This window comes from Magallana gigas, chromosome 4, assembly GCF_963853765.1.
Source record: "Magallana gigas chromosome 4, xbMagGiga1.1, whole genome shotgun sequence".
In the NCBI taxonomy this organism is placed as follows: Eukaryota; Metazoa; Mollusca; class Bivalvia; order Ostreida; family Ostreidae; genus Magallana; species Magallana gigas.
Window position 1 is genome coordinate 25,506,327 of NC_088856.1, and position 18,226 is coordinate 25,524,552.

General features: G+C 33.7%; 3 protein-coding genes across 9 annotated transcripts in view; 1 reads left to right on the plus strand and 2 right to left on the minus strand.

Moving 5' to 3' along the window:
- Positions 1-7,532: 7,532 nt before the first annotated feature.
- LOC105327830 (protein RD3) lies at positions 7,533-10,298 on the minus strand. Its single transcript, XM_011428473.4, has 2 exons — positions 10,160-10,298; positions 7,533-9,933 (listed from the first exon to the last, which is right to left on the minus strand). The coding sequence occupies exon 2, from the start codon at positions 9,923-9,925 to the stop codon at positions 9,317-9,319; it is 609 nt and encodes a 202-aa protein (XP_011426775.3). The 5' UTR covers positions 9,926-9,933; positions 10,160-10,298; the 3' UTR covers positions 7,533-9,316.
- Positions 10,299-10,324: 26 nt separating this feature from the next.
- Positions 10,325-11,984, plus strand: LOC105327829 (protein BRICK1). Its single transcript, XM_034449927.2, has 3 exons — positions 10,325-10,472; positions 10,909-10,991; positions 11,629-11,984. The coding sequence occupies exons 1-3, from the start codon at positions 10,325-10,327 to the stop codon at positions 11,653-11,655; spliced, it is 258 nt and encodes an 85-aa protein (XP_034305818.1). The 3' UTR covers positions 11,656-11,984.
- Positions 11,985-12,787: 803 nt separating this feature from the next.
- LOC105321045 (uncharacterized) overlaps positions 12,788-18,226 on the minus strand; it is a 62,869-nt gene continuing 57,430 nt past the window's right edge. For all 7 annotated transcript variants that reach the window (XM_066081752.1, XM_066081747.1, XM_066081750.1 and 4 more), the window contains 9 exons: positions 17,959-18,113; positions 17,344-17,638; positions 16,857-17,014; positions 16,368-16,574; positions 16,067-16,130; positions 15,641-15,818; positions 15,188-15,289; positions 14,594-14,749; positions 12,788-14,249 (listed from right to left, as the gene is read on the minus strand). In XM_066081752.1, the coding sequence (XP_065937824.1) occupies positions 13,927-14,249; positions 14,594-14,749; positions 15,188-15,289; positions 15,641-15,818; positions 16,067-16,130; positions 16,368-16,574; positions 16,857-17,014; positions 17,344-17,638; positions 17,959-18,113 (1,638 nt within the window). In that variant the 3' untranslated portion in view covers positions 12,788-13,926. The remainder of the gene's footprint in view (positions 14,250-14,593; positions 14,750-15,187; positions 15,290-15,640; positions 15,819-16,066; positions 16,131-16,367; positions 16,575-16,856; positions 17,015-17,343; positions 17,639-17,958; positions 18,114-18,226) is intronic.

Below are 18,226 nucleotides of genomic sequence, written 5' to 3' on the forward strand. Positions count from 1 at the left end.
TTTTTGCATTTGTTTTCTTAAGTTATAAAAAAGACACAAAATCTTAAACTTCTATGCATTATATTAATATGAATACATGTAGAGCATTAATGGATTTCTGAATTTTTATCTCCATTTTGAATACTGACTTGTGTTTCAACAAACATAATAATTAAATTGAGGGAAGATAGATACTGAGAACAAACTACCGGTAATACATGTACATTCTAAATATAAAATTTTCTATAAAGAAACATACTTGCAAATGTAACTATTTATAATTAAACTAATAAAACCGCTCCTCTATGGCACACTTTGCAAGTAAGCGGGCATCCCAGAGGTCTTATTTTAATTCGATTGCAGATGCATGATAGTACTAATGCCTAATGCGAATCTATCTGCACCTACATGAGGACAATACCTTAATATCACTGCAGATGCTGTCATTGAATTTGTGCATATTGCAATACTGACTTGTGCTTCAACAGACATAATAATTAACAGTGATTAAGATGAGGGAAGATAGATATCAAGACCTAAATACAGTTAATACATGTACAATCTAAATACTAGTATATACTTTTCAATAGGTTCATATAACGAAACACACATGTACTTGCAAATGTAACTATTTATAATTAAACTAATATCACTGCAGATGCTGTCATTGAATTTGTGTATATTGCAATACTACCAATTTCTGGTATTCTGGCTTTCATTTTCAATACTTAACGCATTCTGAAAATTAAAAAGAAAACATTAGAAAAATACTAATTGATTAAATATGCATCTTAACAGATTTTTTATATTCTCTTACATTATAAAAATTGACACAGTCACACTTTAGCTTGCGAGTTAGTTTAGTAAGTCATAAAGAATGAGATTACAAAACAGAACCTACATAATGATCAAAGAGATTATGTCTAACCCTTTAGATCAATTCTATGTAAGAATCAAAATTCAGTGGCCACGCATAGTCACGGATTTTCTTCATACTTGACAATTTGATAGACTTTGGTGAGTAAAAAAGCCTAACACCATTAGTTTGTTGCTATGTGGTCCTGTTGCCATGGTAACCGAGGGTTAAGATGTAAACATTGCATTTTAATGCTTATTTAAGAACATACTGTGAGTATTGTGCCGAACTTGTGATTTCCAGGGTAGAATACATTATTAAAATTAGTTATCATTTTTCAAAAGAAAGAAAAAAATTCATGGAGAAACGCACATTTTTAGAGCATTTCCATGGTTACTAAACATAAATTTTAAAAATCTGTTTTCTTCATTTAATTTGAAAAAAAAGTGCAAATCTTGGATTTTTTGGTAAACTCTATTATGAATGTGCAAGTAAAAATTTAAAAAACAACAACAACAAACACACACACACACAAAACAACAAATAAACAAAAAACAAAAGGTCAGCAAACTATATATGAGAAAGTATGATCTAAATTGGTTTTTTTTTTTAATACATAAACCTGTAAATGGTTTGATTAACATCACAATACAATTTATTGTGTCTATTTCAAATATTTGATTTTCTTTACATTGCCTTTGTAAAACTCACACACAAACAGATTGTCATTGTTGTCCAAACATAGACCAAAAGGATCCTTCAGACCACAGTTATCAATGTAACGGAGAAACTGTCCATTCTGATCCAGAATGTGGATACAATTGTTGTCTCTATCGGCTGTCAGGATACGACTCTGGCTGTCTGTTGTGATACCATAGGGTTTAAATGGTTTGTTCTTGGTAACTGAGGGATGGCCCGTGTATCTCCATCTGAGTTTCCCGGTCTGATTAACCACCACTACTGCATCAGCCCCACAGTCAGCAACACAGATGTCATTGTTTTTATTCTCACTGATGTATTTATAGTAACTATTCCCTGAGAACAGAGGTTTACCTTTAGCATCAAATTGAATGGTTTGTTTCTCTGTAGATCCCGAGAAACAGACAACTTTGGATTGAGTTTCATCATCACTGTGCATGGTAACCAGGAGATCACCAGTAGAGGTGACCCACAGATTATTAGGCTTCCATCCCTGTAATCTGATCAACTCTTCTGTCTGACCATTCTTTACTTTATTAACTGTCCTTGTTGTCCCGCTAGTGTACAGTAGATATCCATCATTGTCTACAGCTATATCATTAGGGATTTTGTTTGATTCCGTATCGATTGTCTGGAGGAGTGAACCTTTATTATTGAAGCATTTGATATCACTGCTCCATCCCCTGGTCCATACAGTGTCATCATTTAGGCAGGTAACATTACGTAGAAATTTATGTCCAGTCTGTATTGTGGCAACAAGCTTCGGTTCATCCAGTAGTTCTCTGACTGAAGCGTTGGGTTGGTTTAGTGACGAGACATTTTCTTCTGTAGCAGTAGATAATGGGTTGATCTGTCCAAACAAACAAAACAGCTTCTCACGGTCTATTGGTTTTGGAATGAATGTTGGCAGTGTAACCTTAACTTTGGGTGGAAGCTTGCTGAACTCTCTGATCTTAGAGCTGTATTCAATAGTTTGGGAAACTTCAGTGGATTTCGCAATTTTCCCCAAGGCCAGAAATGTATGTTTGATGAGAGACTGTATCTGTTTAATTTCATCCAAGTGTTTCTGTAAAATGTTTCTGTGTTTCACTTTTATGTCGCTGATTTCAGTTTTCATTTTGTTGATAACGATGTCGATTTCTCTGTGCCATTGCTCTCCTTGTTTGGACATTATTGTTGTAAGTTTCTCATATCCCCCATCCAGGTTGGCAAGCTGATCTTCCAAGTCACGTGCAATTTCCTCATATGTAGGGGAAATATGTTTTTCTATCTTTTCTGTATCCTTTTTAATATCTTCTTTCTTTGTCTTGTAAACTTCTGTAACATCTACAAAGTGATGTCCCTTGTGTTGTTCAGATGCCATGCAGGAAGAACAAACAAAAATGTTGTTGCAATCCTTGCACTGAAATTTGCAATTTTTGTGTGAATGCGTTTCACATTTCGGATATGTGACGGTTGATCGTCGATCCTGGAAGAGAACTATTTTATGTTTGTCATATCCATCTGTGATGTGTTCACCTATACAGGGCTTGCAAAGGTTGACATGACAAAAGTCACAGTAGCTGTGTACTATGGCGGTCTCACAAAGGTCACAGCGGTGTATATCCTGGGCAGTAGAAAGGGGATCCATGGTAAATTATTCTACGAGGAAAAAATAGGAACGTAATTTTTGTCAAAGATCTGTATTTTCTCAAAACACCAGCCTGCTTAGTAATTACCCATGATTAATAAATTTAAAACGTTGATTTGATATAGTTAGGTATCGCTATGATAAGTAACGTTATGTGGGTATCATAATAAAAGGTAACCCAACGTGTCCCATTGTTCAGTTGTTGGCAATAAAATGTATATTTAAAGTGAAAGTAGTAAAAATGTTAATATATATTTAAATTGTCTATATAAATCGCCTTAGTAAGCCGCTTAAGTGTTGGTTAGTAATTATGAAATCAAAAGTAGGAATACAAACCTTTAAACAAATAATAGAATAAATTTCTAACTGTCTGGATTGCGTGCTCCAGATAACATGGCTGGCTGTGACCATTCTTAAACAGAGTTATTCCCCGTTCATAGCAGTGAAACAAAATGCACTATTCAACAAATTCACACACATCCCCTCCCGTAACAAAAACATTAGAAGCATATCCGAATGGTTTTAAACAAGCTAAATAATAATCAAATTTGTGTACAAGTAGGTTGCTGAATAACTTTCAGATAGAAAGATCTGATTAGTATTCACCGGTATCAGAGACATCAATAACAAACGGTAATGTCTCCCCCCCCCCCCCCCACTTTTTTCGAAGCAACAAATTTCTTAAATTTACATATAACAAATTGAATTATCATGGAGTTGCCCCCCTCCCACTTTTTGGGGGGTATGTCAAAAATTGGTATGAAAATAAGAAATCAGGAGTGAAATTGAAGTTATGGATATACTACGCCCCCCCCCCCCCCCCTTACGGATAAGGAATTTGAAGATTTTGGAAAATTTAAAATCCCCCCCCCCCATTTTTTTCCTTGTCAAGATTTTTTTTTATGAGCCTGCCTCCCCCCCCCCCCTTTAAAAAACAATGCTACGTGCCTGGTCTCTGCCGTTATTTATTGATTTTATTTGTTGAAAATTGGTTTGCTTTTGTTTTGTTTGTTCGATTGTTTTGCATATTTTTCAGTAGATTGTAGCTTCCGCTCAATTTTTGTTATTTAAGTCATATGTAGGCAATGAAATTAAAGCTTAAATAATTATACTCAGGAAAAAAACCAAATGTACAATTAATGTAATATAGGCCTAGTTGTAAAATTTCGTGTTTATTCAGAAAGTACTAAGTTCTGGATTGGCCCATTAGCTAGTATATGATAAAAATTACAAAAATACATTAATACATGTATAAACAAGTATACAATATATCTATACTCTTTATTTATGAAGACCAAATACTTTAATTCTTTAAAAAAGGGGGTGGATGACCATGTAACCATGGTAACAAGCATTGAACTATTTGAACAAGTACATGTGTCATATTGTAAAGACATGATGTAAAATCTATTTGTAAAAAGTACATGTATACAATTGTTGTTCTAAAGTAGACATCAAATACATGCAATGATAAATAAATCTACAAGATGAAGAGGTAATAATTTCGCAATATCCACCCTTATTATTCAATATTCAAAAAGTATACGCACCAGATTTTTTCGAGATTGGGCAAGTAGTTTTTATCATAGTATAATGTATGCTATATCAGATATATTGCAAAGTGTTGCCATGCACCAATGGTCAAACAGATTAACCGGGATGGAGTAAAAAGATGCGGGCTATCTACTATAAAGAATGTTTGTTCGTAAGGGTAATCTGGCTATAAACGTGTGGGGAAAATAACCAGCTTTCCATGGGAAAAAGTATTCTATTTAGCCATTTTCCCGGGGGAAAGGGAGGGGTCGTTAGGGGAAAAGGCCACTATACATTACCTTTAAATTGGGAGAGAGCTGTCATTTTATATAATTGGTCAAGATCTAGTAAATAAAAAAAGGCCTTCAAGTTAGTATTTAAGAAAATATTTAATAATCATATTTTTCAAACCAATATAGCTTTGTTTAATAAGTCGTATCTGAACATACATTTTCGGTACACACAATAAAAACCATGCTTAAAAGCTTTCAACTCTCATTAACATCTCTGAATTATGTCCTTTTTTGACTAAAGAGTTAAATAAATGTCTACATTTTCTTTTTGTTAACTGTACGAATTAATCATACGAAAATTATGATGTACAATGTGATTATATAAAACATTTTGAAGAGTTTCCCGTAATGCATTCTTGTTTTAAAATATCTTATATTTATGGCACGCCAAACTGTAGTTTTCATACGTAAAATCAAATTTAACGCGGTTCAATCGCCGGTTGTAAACTATAGTTTACAAATGCAAATCTATGTTTTTTTCCTGTCTCTCAAAAAACGTCAACAATAAATGTTGATGATAAATACGCACAGATTAACATTTGTAAACTATATAATTTACATTCGTTAACTATAATCAAGAGTTGTTACTCATAGTTTCACAAATCGGGAAACTATATTTATCAGATAAACTGTTTTCCAATCGCAACTGATTGTTTTCAGTGTTAATTACTTGTATATATTTCTTACACTTCTGAAACATAGATAAACTTCGGTAACTGTATAGTTTTCTGGCTGTAAACTACAGATTACAACAGATAAACCTAGTTTATTGACTGTGAAACTATATATCTTTAGCTCATTTTATTGAATTTTGCGTGCCTAAATATTTGTTTATACACATTTAAAAGTTGGGAAGAGTTAATAAATTGCTGTCTTTTCCAATAGTCTCCCAAAATCATATGGTATAATTCATTAATAATCATTAAATTAATTTTACATCAGCGATATCCCTCGCCAAAATCATGATAGAAACTGCACATTTTTCTGCAATACTTCGTTTACATAGGTATTCATCATGACGAAAAATTCAAAATACAACTTTATGTTAAATGAAATTTTACCGATTTATTTAATAATTTCAAAAAGAAGACACTGACCATGTAAATACCAAAATTACATGCATTTTGTTAAAAATAAATAAATGAAGTCGTTCGATGAATTTCAGGTGATTTGCAAACCCTCCCCCCCCCCCCCCCCCCACGTATATATCAAAGATCGAGTTTGCATCTGGTCTCGATGTTGAATTCAACCTTTTAAAATCGACCCTGATCCGCTAGCTTTTTTTTGGGGGGGGGGGGGAGTGGTGGTACATAAACTTGCCGTTTTAATTTAAACGCATGTAGAGTACTAAATAAATGCAAGATCACTATTTTCTAGAATTTTGGTGTTGTTTTCTGTCCGTGAGAAATTGACGGATTCCCCCTTTCTGAATACCATAGTTTTTAGCTCACCTGAGCAGAAGGTTCACCTGATCACATGTTGCCCGTCCGTCCGTCTGTCTGTAAACTTTTTCACTTTTTTGACTTCTTCTCCAGAACAAGTGGGCCCAGTTTAAGAACACTCCTTACAAAGCATCCTTATCGTAAGGGAATTCTAAATCATGAAAAAAGGGCGAAAGCCTTTTAATTCTAAAAGATGATTACAGTGGAAAGTATGTATTTTTAGAAATCTTCTTCCCAAGAACCCCTGAAAGAAATTATTGAATGCATTTAAGTCCTCTTCTAAAAAACAACAATGCTATTAAAGTTTGATTGATTTGCTATGTAAGAATCCTTCTATATTCATATCCTCATATCAAGGTCACATAATATTCTTTCACTTTTAATAAATATTTATAGCTCATTTTACAATTTTGTTATTTTTAATAAGTTTAGGCATAAGATAATATGATTGGTCGGTTGATGCATCTTAGGTCTTGATATATGTCCACAAAAGTAAGCTTTGTTACACAGTCAAACCTTGTTATCTCGAACTAGATGGGACTTTTTGATAACTTCGAGATGTCCAAGTATTCAAGATATCAGGGGTAGATTAAAGTACTTAAAAAATAAGTGGTTGGGAATTGCAAATCAATTAATTCAACAAATATATTTTATTCGAGATATGACTGTTCGAGATATCGAAGTTCAACTGTAGATATTGTTTAACGCATTGTGTAAAATCTTGGAATACATGAGTTTTACAATATTTTTAGAGTCTTGCATTGAAGTTTTGAAAAGAATGACACAAGAACTGTAGTTCAGGTGAGTGATGTGGACTATGGGCCTCTTGTTGTTTTAGTTGTGCTTATTGTTAAATTCCATGAACAAGGTATGTAGCTCCTTTCTTGAGTAAGTATCGTAAAATATTAAAGGGAATTCTGTTTTGGACAAGAAACTTAATTCTCAGTGTAATTTTCCTAAACTTTCATGATGACAACGCAAGGGCAAAAAAAACAAAACATTTCCCATTCAGATAAAATTTATACTTATCTATCACAGCCAGACATTGTTTTGGTATGAAGAATGTGTCAAGAGATAGAATAAAAGACAAATACTAGAAAGTATTTGATTGTAACAAATTTATTAAAGAATACAATAAAAATAAAACAACAAATACGATCACATACAAGGGAATCAACATGAGTCAAGAAATCAACAAGAAAAATTTCATTGAACTGGCAAAATAACTAATCTATATTTTCATGTAAAGGAAAATATTCAAAATATGGAATCAATGAGTCAAAAAGATTGTGAACACCACAATGGCTGGATGGGAGGCAAAATAGAAGCACCAAATCAGGTCTCGCTTCAGCTCCACTCACAAAGAAATACAAAATAAAACAACATTGATTTGAAAATAACTTCTTGATTAGTTGATTGAATGGATTTGAATATTCTCAATATAAACACACAAGAAAATGTCTGTAGCTACAGCTATCTTACAAATAGACGAAAAATATAAATTGTATCTCATTACACATGAAAGTCTAAAACACAAATCATTCATTCAAGCAAAATGTAGGAGATCATAATTTTGTTCCACAATGTTAAAATCAGTGGTCAATACACACATTGGGAATTATTTCAACAAACTCATACTTATGCAATTTAAGTTAGAAGGAATGTACCATATGTCCAAACTTAAGACAAGGCATGTGCCATAAATATTTGAATTTTAAAAAATTTTCATGAAAAAAAAATGAGCTCTCAAATGAATTGTTTGAGTCATGGTTGAGTCATGGTTGTGCCCAAAGCTATGTAAGGAAAGAGCTGCTCGAGGTAGTACAGTTTCACTTCATAAATGAACAAATAAACTGCTTGTAATGTACTAGCTGCTACTTTCCGTTACATGAATGTACCCGGTATATTTTTTTAACCCTAATTTTTCAGAACTCTTTTTATCATTAAACTGTTTCATTTGATCTTGAATTACTCACATAATTGTTCACAAATTTTTGAAACATTAAAACCTCAAATTTATGGTTTACAATTTCTCAACATACATGTAGAAATCCAACATATTGATAATGTACGGTATAAATTCACATTAAGCAATATTCATGAAAAGTATATTATCTGCATGTTTGAGTTTTTTTTCTTCAAGATTATGGATTCAGTAAATAAAAAACCGTTGAGCATATACACATAATATAAATGAGATCACATGGTATATATGTACCAGTATAAGAGGCACCCATCAGGCCACAGTACACAACCAAATGTCATATATGTTCTGAATTAGCAACAAGAGTAACAAATACAAACAAAATATCCACAATACAGTATGGAACTTTACATGTATGTATAAATACACAGAGTTTTGTGTCAAATTGAGAACTAACTTTGCTAAATTCACAGAGCAAAATTAAATTAGTACTAAAAACATGAAAATTCATACTTAAACTACATGTATATGTTTATCATATGAACAATAATTATTGATTGTTTCCATTAATTCTATACTTAGTGCATGTATAGAAATAAAAATATAAATAAAAACCAAAACTGGATTATTTTTACCAGCATTAACAATTCTCAGAGTCTTGAACAGTATCTGTATGGATAAGAAAGAAATTTAAAGATTTCAATTTGATTCATCCTCTGCTTTGTGCTATAAAGAGATAAATTTTGGATGTTGTAGAAAATTTTGACATAGTGGCTAATGAGTTAAATATGCACAACCAAAATCTAGCACCAGCATTTAACTACAGGTTTTTGGCTAACATTAATCAGTAAAATATGCACATGTCTATCCACTGTACAATACAACAATATCAAATTGACAATATGCAGTACTGGCAACACACTGTAACAACTAATTTAAAGATTAAATTGGAACGATATCTTAAACAGGCAGACTGTTGATTCCTGGATGACCATGATGACAGAACTCTGGGGCTGTTGTTGATTGTAATGCAGGTGTGCTGTAACATCTCCTAGTTTCTTCATGGCTTGGAACCTCTGGGTCTCCCAACTGAGAGGGGGAGACTTTAGGATTTGGACGGATTCTTGTGAGACTGAGGGTGCGTTTTGAGACCCATTCAGTGAGCGTTTCTTCTTTCGGTCTTTGCTCTATCACCTGTATTATACATGACCTCATGATTCGAGGTAGATGGGACGGTAAGGGGTCATTAAAAAGTGAATCTCTAAACAGCGACAGGATTCTGCTGCATTCCTCAGGTTTTATTTTGTAGCACAGTTCTTCTAACTCAAGTCTCTGAAGCTGTGGGATTTCGAAGCCTTTTGGAGCAGTGCTGATTAACCAACTGTAGTCAACCCCAGTGTTGCGACGTCTGTCGTCAATTTCCTTGTCATGAGCAATGCGTTCTAGTTCTTTAATGTGGTACTCCAGTTCATGGATAATGGTGTCGACTACCACCACTTTGGTATCTTTCTCTGGAGGGCGGTGGCTCTCTGATATGAAGGACTTCCATATAGATTTGATAGGGTCCATGTCTCCACCTAAGGGAAAAATTGAATAAAAAAATTAATTCATGTAAAATACTTGCATAGTACACACTGTGTAATGAAAAAGCCAATTTTTTAAATTGCACATTAATTAAATTTGCAAAGCATGTCATGTTATGAGTTGACAATAATTAATCATAACCTGTATCTAAAATAAAACAGAGTCTAAAATGAATTGAAAATTTGGGGTTTGTACATGTAAAAGAACAGATCCAATTACCTAAATATTTTCTACACAAAATTACAAAACACCATAGTCATTAATTTTATGTTGTTATCCTTCCGGAAGTGGATCTATAAGTGATCGGTAGTAAACTGTTCCCTGATTGGACAAAAGAAACAATTTAATCCAATGAAAATACGTGTGTCTTCTTAATTCGGTTATATGTCAACAACAATGTCGCACCATCCTCATAACCAGGGTCATATTCAGAGCCACCAAAGACCAATCCAACAGGATTGGGCCAATCGAGAGTACATAGAGGTCATCACTGGAAGCATCAAGAAGATTTCCGACTTCCTCAACTCCTTTGGTAAGTAGCAGAGTATTGAAAAATGTCGAACCAGGTAATGGGAGTTGGTTTCCTGGTGTGACCACAGTGATGATATGAAATGACAGTATTCATCCAGTATTGACTTTCAAATCAAATTGTGTGATGTTGATCGACTGCTCTTGGGCGTATATGGTGAAATTGAGCCGAGGGGTGTTTGGAATCAATAGGGTGTACAAATGTTTATTAAATTGATTGATATAGCTACATATGTATATTATAGTAATTTATACAGTACATGTATATAACAATCTGGCTATGAACACGCTATAACAAGGTTTTAAACTTTATCATGTATTTTGATCAGATTTTTGCTCTACGCTTGGAAATGTTGATAGAGCTAAAGATCTAAAAGGAACTAATACAACTTTCAGAATCAAAAATGTCAACTGTTAATTTTCTTTTTAAATGGTTTTAGATACATCCTGCAGGTCAAGACTTGCAACACTAAATGAAAAGCTGACCCATTTAGAGAGAAGAGTGGAATATATCGAGGCCAGGGTAAGAATAATATGTAACTGTTTATAGTACATGTATTTGTATTTTCAAATTTCTAATACAATCCCTTGGATGCTCCCAAGATATCCTTAATTCACATTTTGCTTAATTACTCGATATTTATAAATACCTCAGGTTTCAAACGACTCAAACGTTTCAAAAGTATGATAAATTTCCAAATTTCTAAGAATTTTTTTTTGAAACACTCCTCTACCTCTTCAGGTTTTAATACACAGCTTAAAAATGTGATGTCTACGGAGATTTTGTATTGCAACAGACCCGTATGATAATTACATTAAATAAATGTGTGAGGTATTCAGAGTGAGTCCAAAATGGAGAAAAGACGTCAACATTCTTATTATAAATCTGTTAAATTTGTTTTTGTTCCTGTGAATTTTTCCGAGGGAAAAATCATAGTGTGTGAATTAATTTATCTTGGATATTTTCCATTTCATCTTTTTTAATTGCACATCATTCACAGGCATGTGTATTCTTAATTAAAAATCATCCAAATGTGCACCATAAATATCTTGGGACAGACTATTGGTTCAGACATCTGATACTTTTACAATAAATGTAACAATGAATGCACATCATGTATGAATAATTTCAACGGTTTAATTAACATCACTCTTTATAGGTCACAAAGGGCGAAACACTGACCTAAAGAGAAATATAAATGGAAGTCAGAAAATGTGAATGAGGAATGAATGCAGCCAGCATAGAGAAAAAGAACTAGACCCATCAAGGATATAACCCATTATCCTCCTTAATGGGATTAGAGATTGTGTGAATGTACTAAATAGCTTGTATCTTTGTGTATATTTGTAGTAACTGTACTGCCATACTGTTTTTGTACTTGTACAATTCAGAAGTGAGTTGTAGTTGAATCCTGCATATAAAACACATTTACCGTAATAATATATTTTACAATGTTTTTATTGTAAATTACACTTTAGATTGTTAAGTGTAAAATGAAATAAAAATTAATTAATATCAAGAAGTGTTCATTTTGAACTTATTTGATAAATATGTAACAGGATGGTAGAAATAATGAAGGACCAGAGTGGTTCCTGATTCTCTAGTGAGGTGCTCTACCCATCAAACAATTTGGTCCCAATGTTCTAATCAGTATGACCATCAAAAAATATTTTACCGTTTATTAATTATATTTAAACAGAACCCTTTGATGACAACCTTGAAATTGCACTAGTCTTGTAACATAGGGGGAAAACTCACAAGTCAGCGAATGGGATTACCAAAATCAAATTAATGGTACTTTCTTTGATATATTGGGTCTTCTAGTAGTTTGATCATAATAAAATTTATTCTTGCGATAAAATCCTGTTACATGTACTCTATCAAGAGTGTACTGGTTTTCAGTAGTCCAATGCAAAGTCTCTATGGTCCAGGCGCCAATGAATTTGTATTTATACATGCCTAACATGGTAAAACTATTTTAATATTCATCCGTGTAATATTTTAAAAAGAGACAATTCCCTGAGAAAAAAAATCCACCATGTTTACAAGATTCATGTAGATTTGATATGTCTGGATAGCTCAGTAGTCTGAGGAATTTTGACAAAGTTAAAAATAGTAGATTTGATGAAGAACCACATGGCATTAATTTCATCTCCACTAATTTTGGCAAAATTTTCAGAATTGGGTCCAAGTGTTATGCATCAGAGGTCACAATTTACAGGATGCAATTTTTTCTCTCCATTTTTTTGGCACTTGTTGCAGTTAGCTGTTGATATTCCTTATCACTGTATGATTAAAAAAAACCCAGAAAGTCCAGATAATAATTTAGAATTTATTAACTAATCATAAATTTGTAAGTATCAAACAACAAATAGAATACAGTCTTTGTATATGAAGCTGTCACATCACATATATAGACAAAGGGATTAAGCTCATAACAAATGTGTGGACGGTTCCCCAAATATTGCTTTGAAAAGCTTTTATCACAATATGTTAAATTTACTGTCATTAGCTTGAATTGCTTTAAGGCAATACAGGAGGAAAAAAACTGATACATGTAAATAAACAATAATTATTACATGTATGTAATACTTCGATCACAGGCAAGAAAAACCATTTTTTCAACAATTAATCAAGGACGGACAAAGATACATTTACATGGATGTTAGGAAACTAGAATATATACTGTTGTTTTCATTGGTAGTTTCAACAGGTAATAATACTTCTTTCTCCTAATACAGAAAATAACTCCACTCTTTAGATAACCATCTGAAAGCTCTGTTTCTAATTTTTTCTTGGTTAATGATAAAAAACAAAGATAATCTTAAGAAGCACTTGTAAAAAAACCCTAAATTAAAATTAAAAATGCTGAAAAATCTAAGAATTATTGATTTTGATTTTGTTTTCACCCTAACATACACTGTTCTAGCATAAAATTCCATATCACAGACATTAAATACAACTAATAAACTGTGTAAACAATTAAAATCAACTATATGTATATATCATGATGATTGTTCACTAGGACAAGCAAAAAGTTGGTACAATAATTTATCTTAAAAATGAAATGATGTGGCATTTAAAAAAAAAAATAAGAATAACATCATGTAAAAAAATAGAAAAGCTTCAAAAATTCCTTTTGCAAACCCAGTTTAAAGTATATATATCACATGGCAATAAACTACAGATAAACAATAAATTAATTCCTAATCTATTTTACCTAATGAATATCTATGGGAACAACATCAAACATACATGATCAAAGTTTTGTATTAATTGTTTTTGGTTAAATGCAGCATTTTTTCATTGTGTAGTGTAAACATACATCACAGTTTCTTCATTAAAAAAATTGATAAAAAAAAAAAAAGGAAAAAAAAAAAATTGTCTTGGCACCAAACTATAATCAGCTCCTCAGACATGAGAAAAGTGTTCCTCATTTTAAATTTATATGTAATCCTCAGCCGAGTCTTGCTCCTCCACTCTGAGGACGGAGGAGCTTGTTGAGGACCTTGGGTGAGGGCACAGTCTTCTGCATGTACGGACTCTTCAGCAGTTGGACATAATGGGAAGGTGTCTGATTAAGGTTGGACGCAGAAAATGGCCGCTGGTTGACAGAGATCTTCTTGTGTCTCTTTGGGCTGCGTGGGCGCTTCTTCATGAATAGTCTCTCTATGTTGGGATCGGTGTTAATCGGAGAGCTAGGCCGGTGTTCCTCTTGAGGGTATCTTAGAGAGGATAAGGCAGAGGTGGAGCTTTCCTTTACCAATTGTAAAACAGGCTCTGTAAAATGCAAAATAATGAAAATTAAAAAGAGTTTTTTTAAAGAGTGAAATCAGCAGTTTTTAATGCATTTAAAATATTCTGTTATAATTACAGGGAAAAACTTGTGGATAATTCTGTTAACAACATATATTTTATTTGTCATTTTCCTTTCTTAAACAAAGTACATGTATATTATTTCCATACATGTACATAAATAGGTGCAGTCTTAACAAATCAAATACCGTATTCCATATCTACCGGGTACATATATCTGCAAGCTTTCAAGTTGCATGTACTTAGACAAAGAAGCAATTAAGTCATTGATTCATTTTACTTCATTTATTTTACATCAATGACCTTACCCAATGCTTCGTCGTCAATGGTCATGTCGTTTTTACAGGAGTCACACTGGAACACTGGACATCCTACACCTTGTACCTCACTGAACGTGTGGCGCATGAAGGCAGCAAAAGATGCGTAGTCATAGGCACTGTACCGACCGTGCCAAGCAATGTAACCTGAGAGAAAGAAAATAATTTTTTTGTATTTAGTAACTCATGAGAAAAATTAAATTTTTTATAAATCCTGGTAATTATTTTTCAGTAAAGAGATAAGACTGAGAGTAACGAACTCTGTATGCTTTACATAACTGAGAAGTTCATATAAATTACCATATGCACTTGCTATCAATCATGAAAATACCAGAAAGTTAATTTCTGTTGTAAAAGTTTTAGAAATTAAATGCTTTAACACACTTCACACTTAATCTTTAGTTTACAAGTATTAAAAGTCCTTTTCCCACATTAAATTTGAAGAATTGGTCCGAGTCAAATCAAAGCTTTACACCAATCCTATACATGTACATATCAAAGCGAATACAGCGTTGCAATAATCAGTTAGACTTGGTCTGGGTTCTGGCCAATGTGTTTGTAGTTTAGTCAAGAATAAATACTCACCATCAGCATGGATAAAGAGGAAAGTTGGTACTCCAGCGATTCCCAGGATTTCTGTCAGATCTACATGCTTCTTGCCATTCTCCTCATTCCTTGAGGCTGATCCTATAATGTTAGTAATAGAGAAGAGGTGGATTAGAGAGCTTTTATATTACTTCACAATTAATGATACTGGTAACCAATAACTGCTTAACCAAAATAATGTAATTTGATGAAGCAGAAAAATAAACGTCCTTCTCAGGAATTTCACCTGAATTATGTTTGGCCACTAACTGTTCAAGTTTCATGCAATTGCACCATAAAAATGACAGGTGCATTAGCTATGTTGGCTGTAGCTCTTTTTATCAAATGAGCAGCTCTGTTTATCAACAGACTACCAATAATAAGAAAGATTTCTCATCCTAAAAATTGTTTAAACAATGCAGTTCGATATAAATACTATGTAGAATTCTCTACCAGCAGTGCTGTTTTTCCACAAGCTGCTTGCTTCATCAATGGCGGAGGCACACTGGCTAGTACAATGCCAAATGACCCCGTGTTCTTTCCAGCCGTTTGATGTAATGGAATGGATGAGAGACTTCCTGTCTGATGCATGGTTAGCGGTCACACCGCAGGACACCGCGATAAAGTTATACTAAAAAAAAGGGGAAAAACTGGTCATGAAAATCACAATTTCTTAACCTTACTGATAATCTTCTAGCAGATTAAACTTCTAATCCTTGAAAATAGGTAAACATCATTTGTTTGGCAATTCAATCATTGGATTCACAATCTTTGATAAAAGGATAAAGACTAAACAAAAATATTTAATTTAAACTCCCATCAATTGGGGTTTTGGAACATCACATTCAATGCATGTGTAAACTTTAATTTGTTGGTTACCTCTGATGCTGCCTCTCGAGCAAAGCGTGCATAATGTGACATGACTTTCTGGGATCCAAGACACCTGAAAAAAAAGGAAGATATTTTTCATTTATAATTTGCATTATTTTGCCAACAATTTAAGAGCTATCTCCCTTGCTTAGATTTTTTAAATCACCTAAAGAATGTATCCCCAAGAAAAGATGGACATATACATGTAAATATCATGTAGAACTTATCTCCCTTGCTTAGATTTTTTTGAATCACCTCTACAATGTATCACCAAGAAAAGATGGACATATACATAGCATGTAGAACTTACCAGGGTGTCCAGAAGAGGATGGCAGTGGGGAATTGTTTGTTGTGGGTGCCTAGGAAGGGCTTGTACTCTCCCTGGAAGATGTCCAGCAGACTACAGGCTGGGGGCGGGACTTTACGTTTCAATAGGCCCTGATTGGCTAATTTTTTGGCTAACTGTCGCTCATACATCACAGAGTCCTGATATTTGCAGCATCCCTGATTTGGCCATCTAATTGAAAAATGTAATATACACACGTTTACAATTACATGTCCTTCTGTATACATCTAATAACAGTAATGGTATATGCAAATAAGAAAATTCGGAAGCAATACACAACAAATCTCTCTCTATATTCTCTCCCTTTTTAAATTTAAGGAGAACTGATGGATAAATGACCAGACATACAGAAATTAAATAAAATCATCCTTTACACTCCTTAATAAATTCATAGTTTTACCAGCTAGTACATGACATTGTATTTTCAGAGGACGCTGTACTGACAGTGGTTACCTGGCATTTTGATTGTGGATGCTGTGGTAGCAGTAGAAGGAGAACGGTCTGAAGGTCTCCGACAGCAGGTCCACACCGTTAGACTCCTCACTGGACGCCTGGGGCTTGTCCGACACCGACACCATGGTCAGCTTGTATATAGGCTGCTCTGTACCCAGCTGTTTAATACATTTTTAATACACTCATCTGATAAATAATCCACCAAATTGTTCTTACACAGTCAAGTTGAAGAAAATTCTTGGGTGGCAATATTTGTTGATTGTGGGTTTTTTGCTTATTTGTGGGGATGTAATTTCGTGGATGCATTGATTTTCAGTTTCAGTCAGAAAGATAACTCTAAATTTGTTTTCGTTGAGGATTTAAATTCGTGGAGGAGGGCTATATAGCCACGAATACCAAGAAAATTGAGCCACCACAAATTATAATGATTCCACAGTATGTGGGTGCAATATGTGACCAAAAAAACTTACAAACTTCTGATAACTACCTTGATTCTGACTTGTTTCACGCCTTCGTGCATGGTATTTCCATACTGTTTTCCATCTATCAGTACTTTGAACCCCGACACCTGGGTCTCACTCTGTCTCTGGGGACACGACCAGCTGACATGAGCGATCAGCTGACCTGTGTAGTGTTCTAGCGCAGTGAAGCAGTGCTCCAGGATTTCCTCTATCCTGGACAATGTGTGAGCCCCTTCAATTACACCTCGGTTCTTTTCTGCTCTCAGTGGGTTCGACAAAGCACCAATTTCTTTAAGCTTATGACCAACTTTTCTTATTAATCTGAAATGAAAAATATTCATTAATCAAATAACTACTTTTGCACATGAATAATTTAATGTTGCATGTTAAGTTCAATTCTAACATCTTGGCTCAATAAACGCAAATTTTAGTTTAGATACAAACTTAAAGACATACAGCAAAAGTCATGCATGTCATGAATTATCTTTAAAATTGTTTGAAAATTTGAAATTGACGTAAGCATCCCTTGGCTCTCAATTAATTAATTTTAGATTTCATAGGTATTACCCTATTTTATCCACAGCTGGATTTAATTAAGCCACAAATCCAACTTTAAAAAATAAAATAAAAAGAGCCCCTACCTGTCTCTCTTGTTGACTAGATCACATGTCAGCCTCTCTAGAGCTCTGCGTTCATCCAGACCAACCACGGTGACAGTTACCAGGGGCGGGTCTGGGGCGGGAGCAGGGGCCACATGAAGCGGCTCCGAGCACACCACATCACCAGTATTGTATAACTGTGAAACAAAAATCATAATAATGGAACTTTTTTCAAAAGATTATCACAACTTTCCATAAATTTTACTCGAAAAAGCCACTTACAAATGAAACTTTCAATGAGGACACACAT

What these genes read in the sequence shown, in the direction of transcription:
- LOC105327830 (XM_011428473.4), bottom strand. Translation starts at nt 9,925, where the DNA reads ATGGACCCTATCAAATCTATATGGAAGTCCTTCATATCAGAGAGCCAC.
- LOC105327829 (XM_034449927.2), top strand. Translation starts at nt 10,325, where the DNA reads ATGTCAACAACAATGTCGCACCATCCTCATAACCAGGGTCATATTCAG. An exon ending in CGACTTCCTCAACTCCTTTG is followed by an intron (nt 10,473 to 10,908) that starts GTAAGTAGCAGA and finishes AAATGGTTTTAG; the next exon opens with ATACATCCTGCAGGTCAAGA. An exon ending in TGGAATATATCGAGGCCAGG is followed by an intron (nt 10,992 to 11,628) that starts GTAAGAATAATA and finishes CACTCTTTATAG; the next exon opens with GTCACAAAGGGCGAAACACT.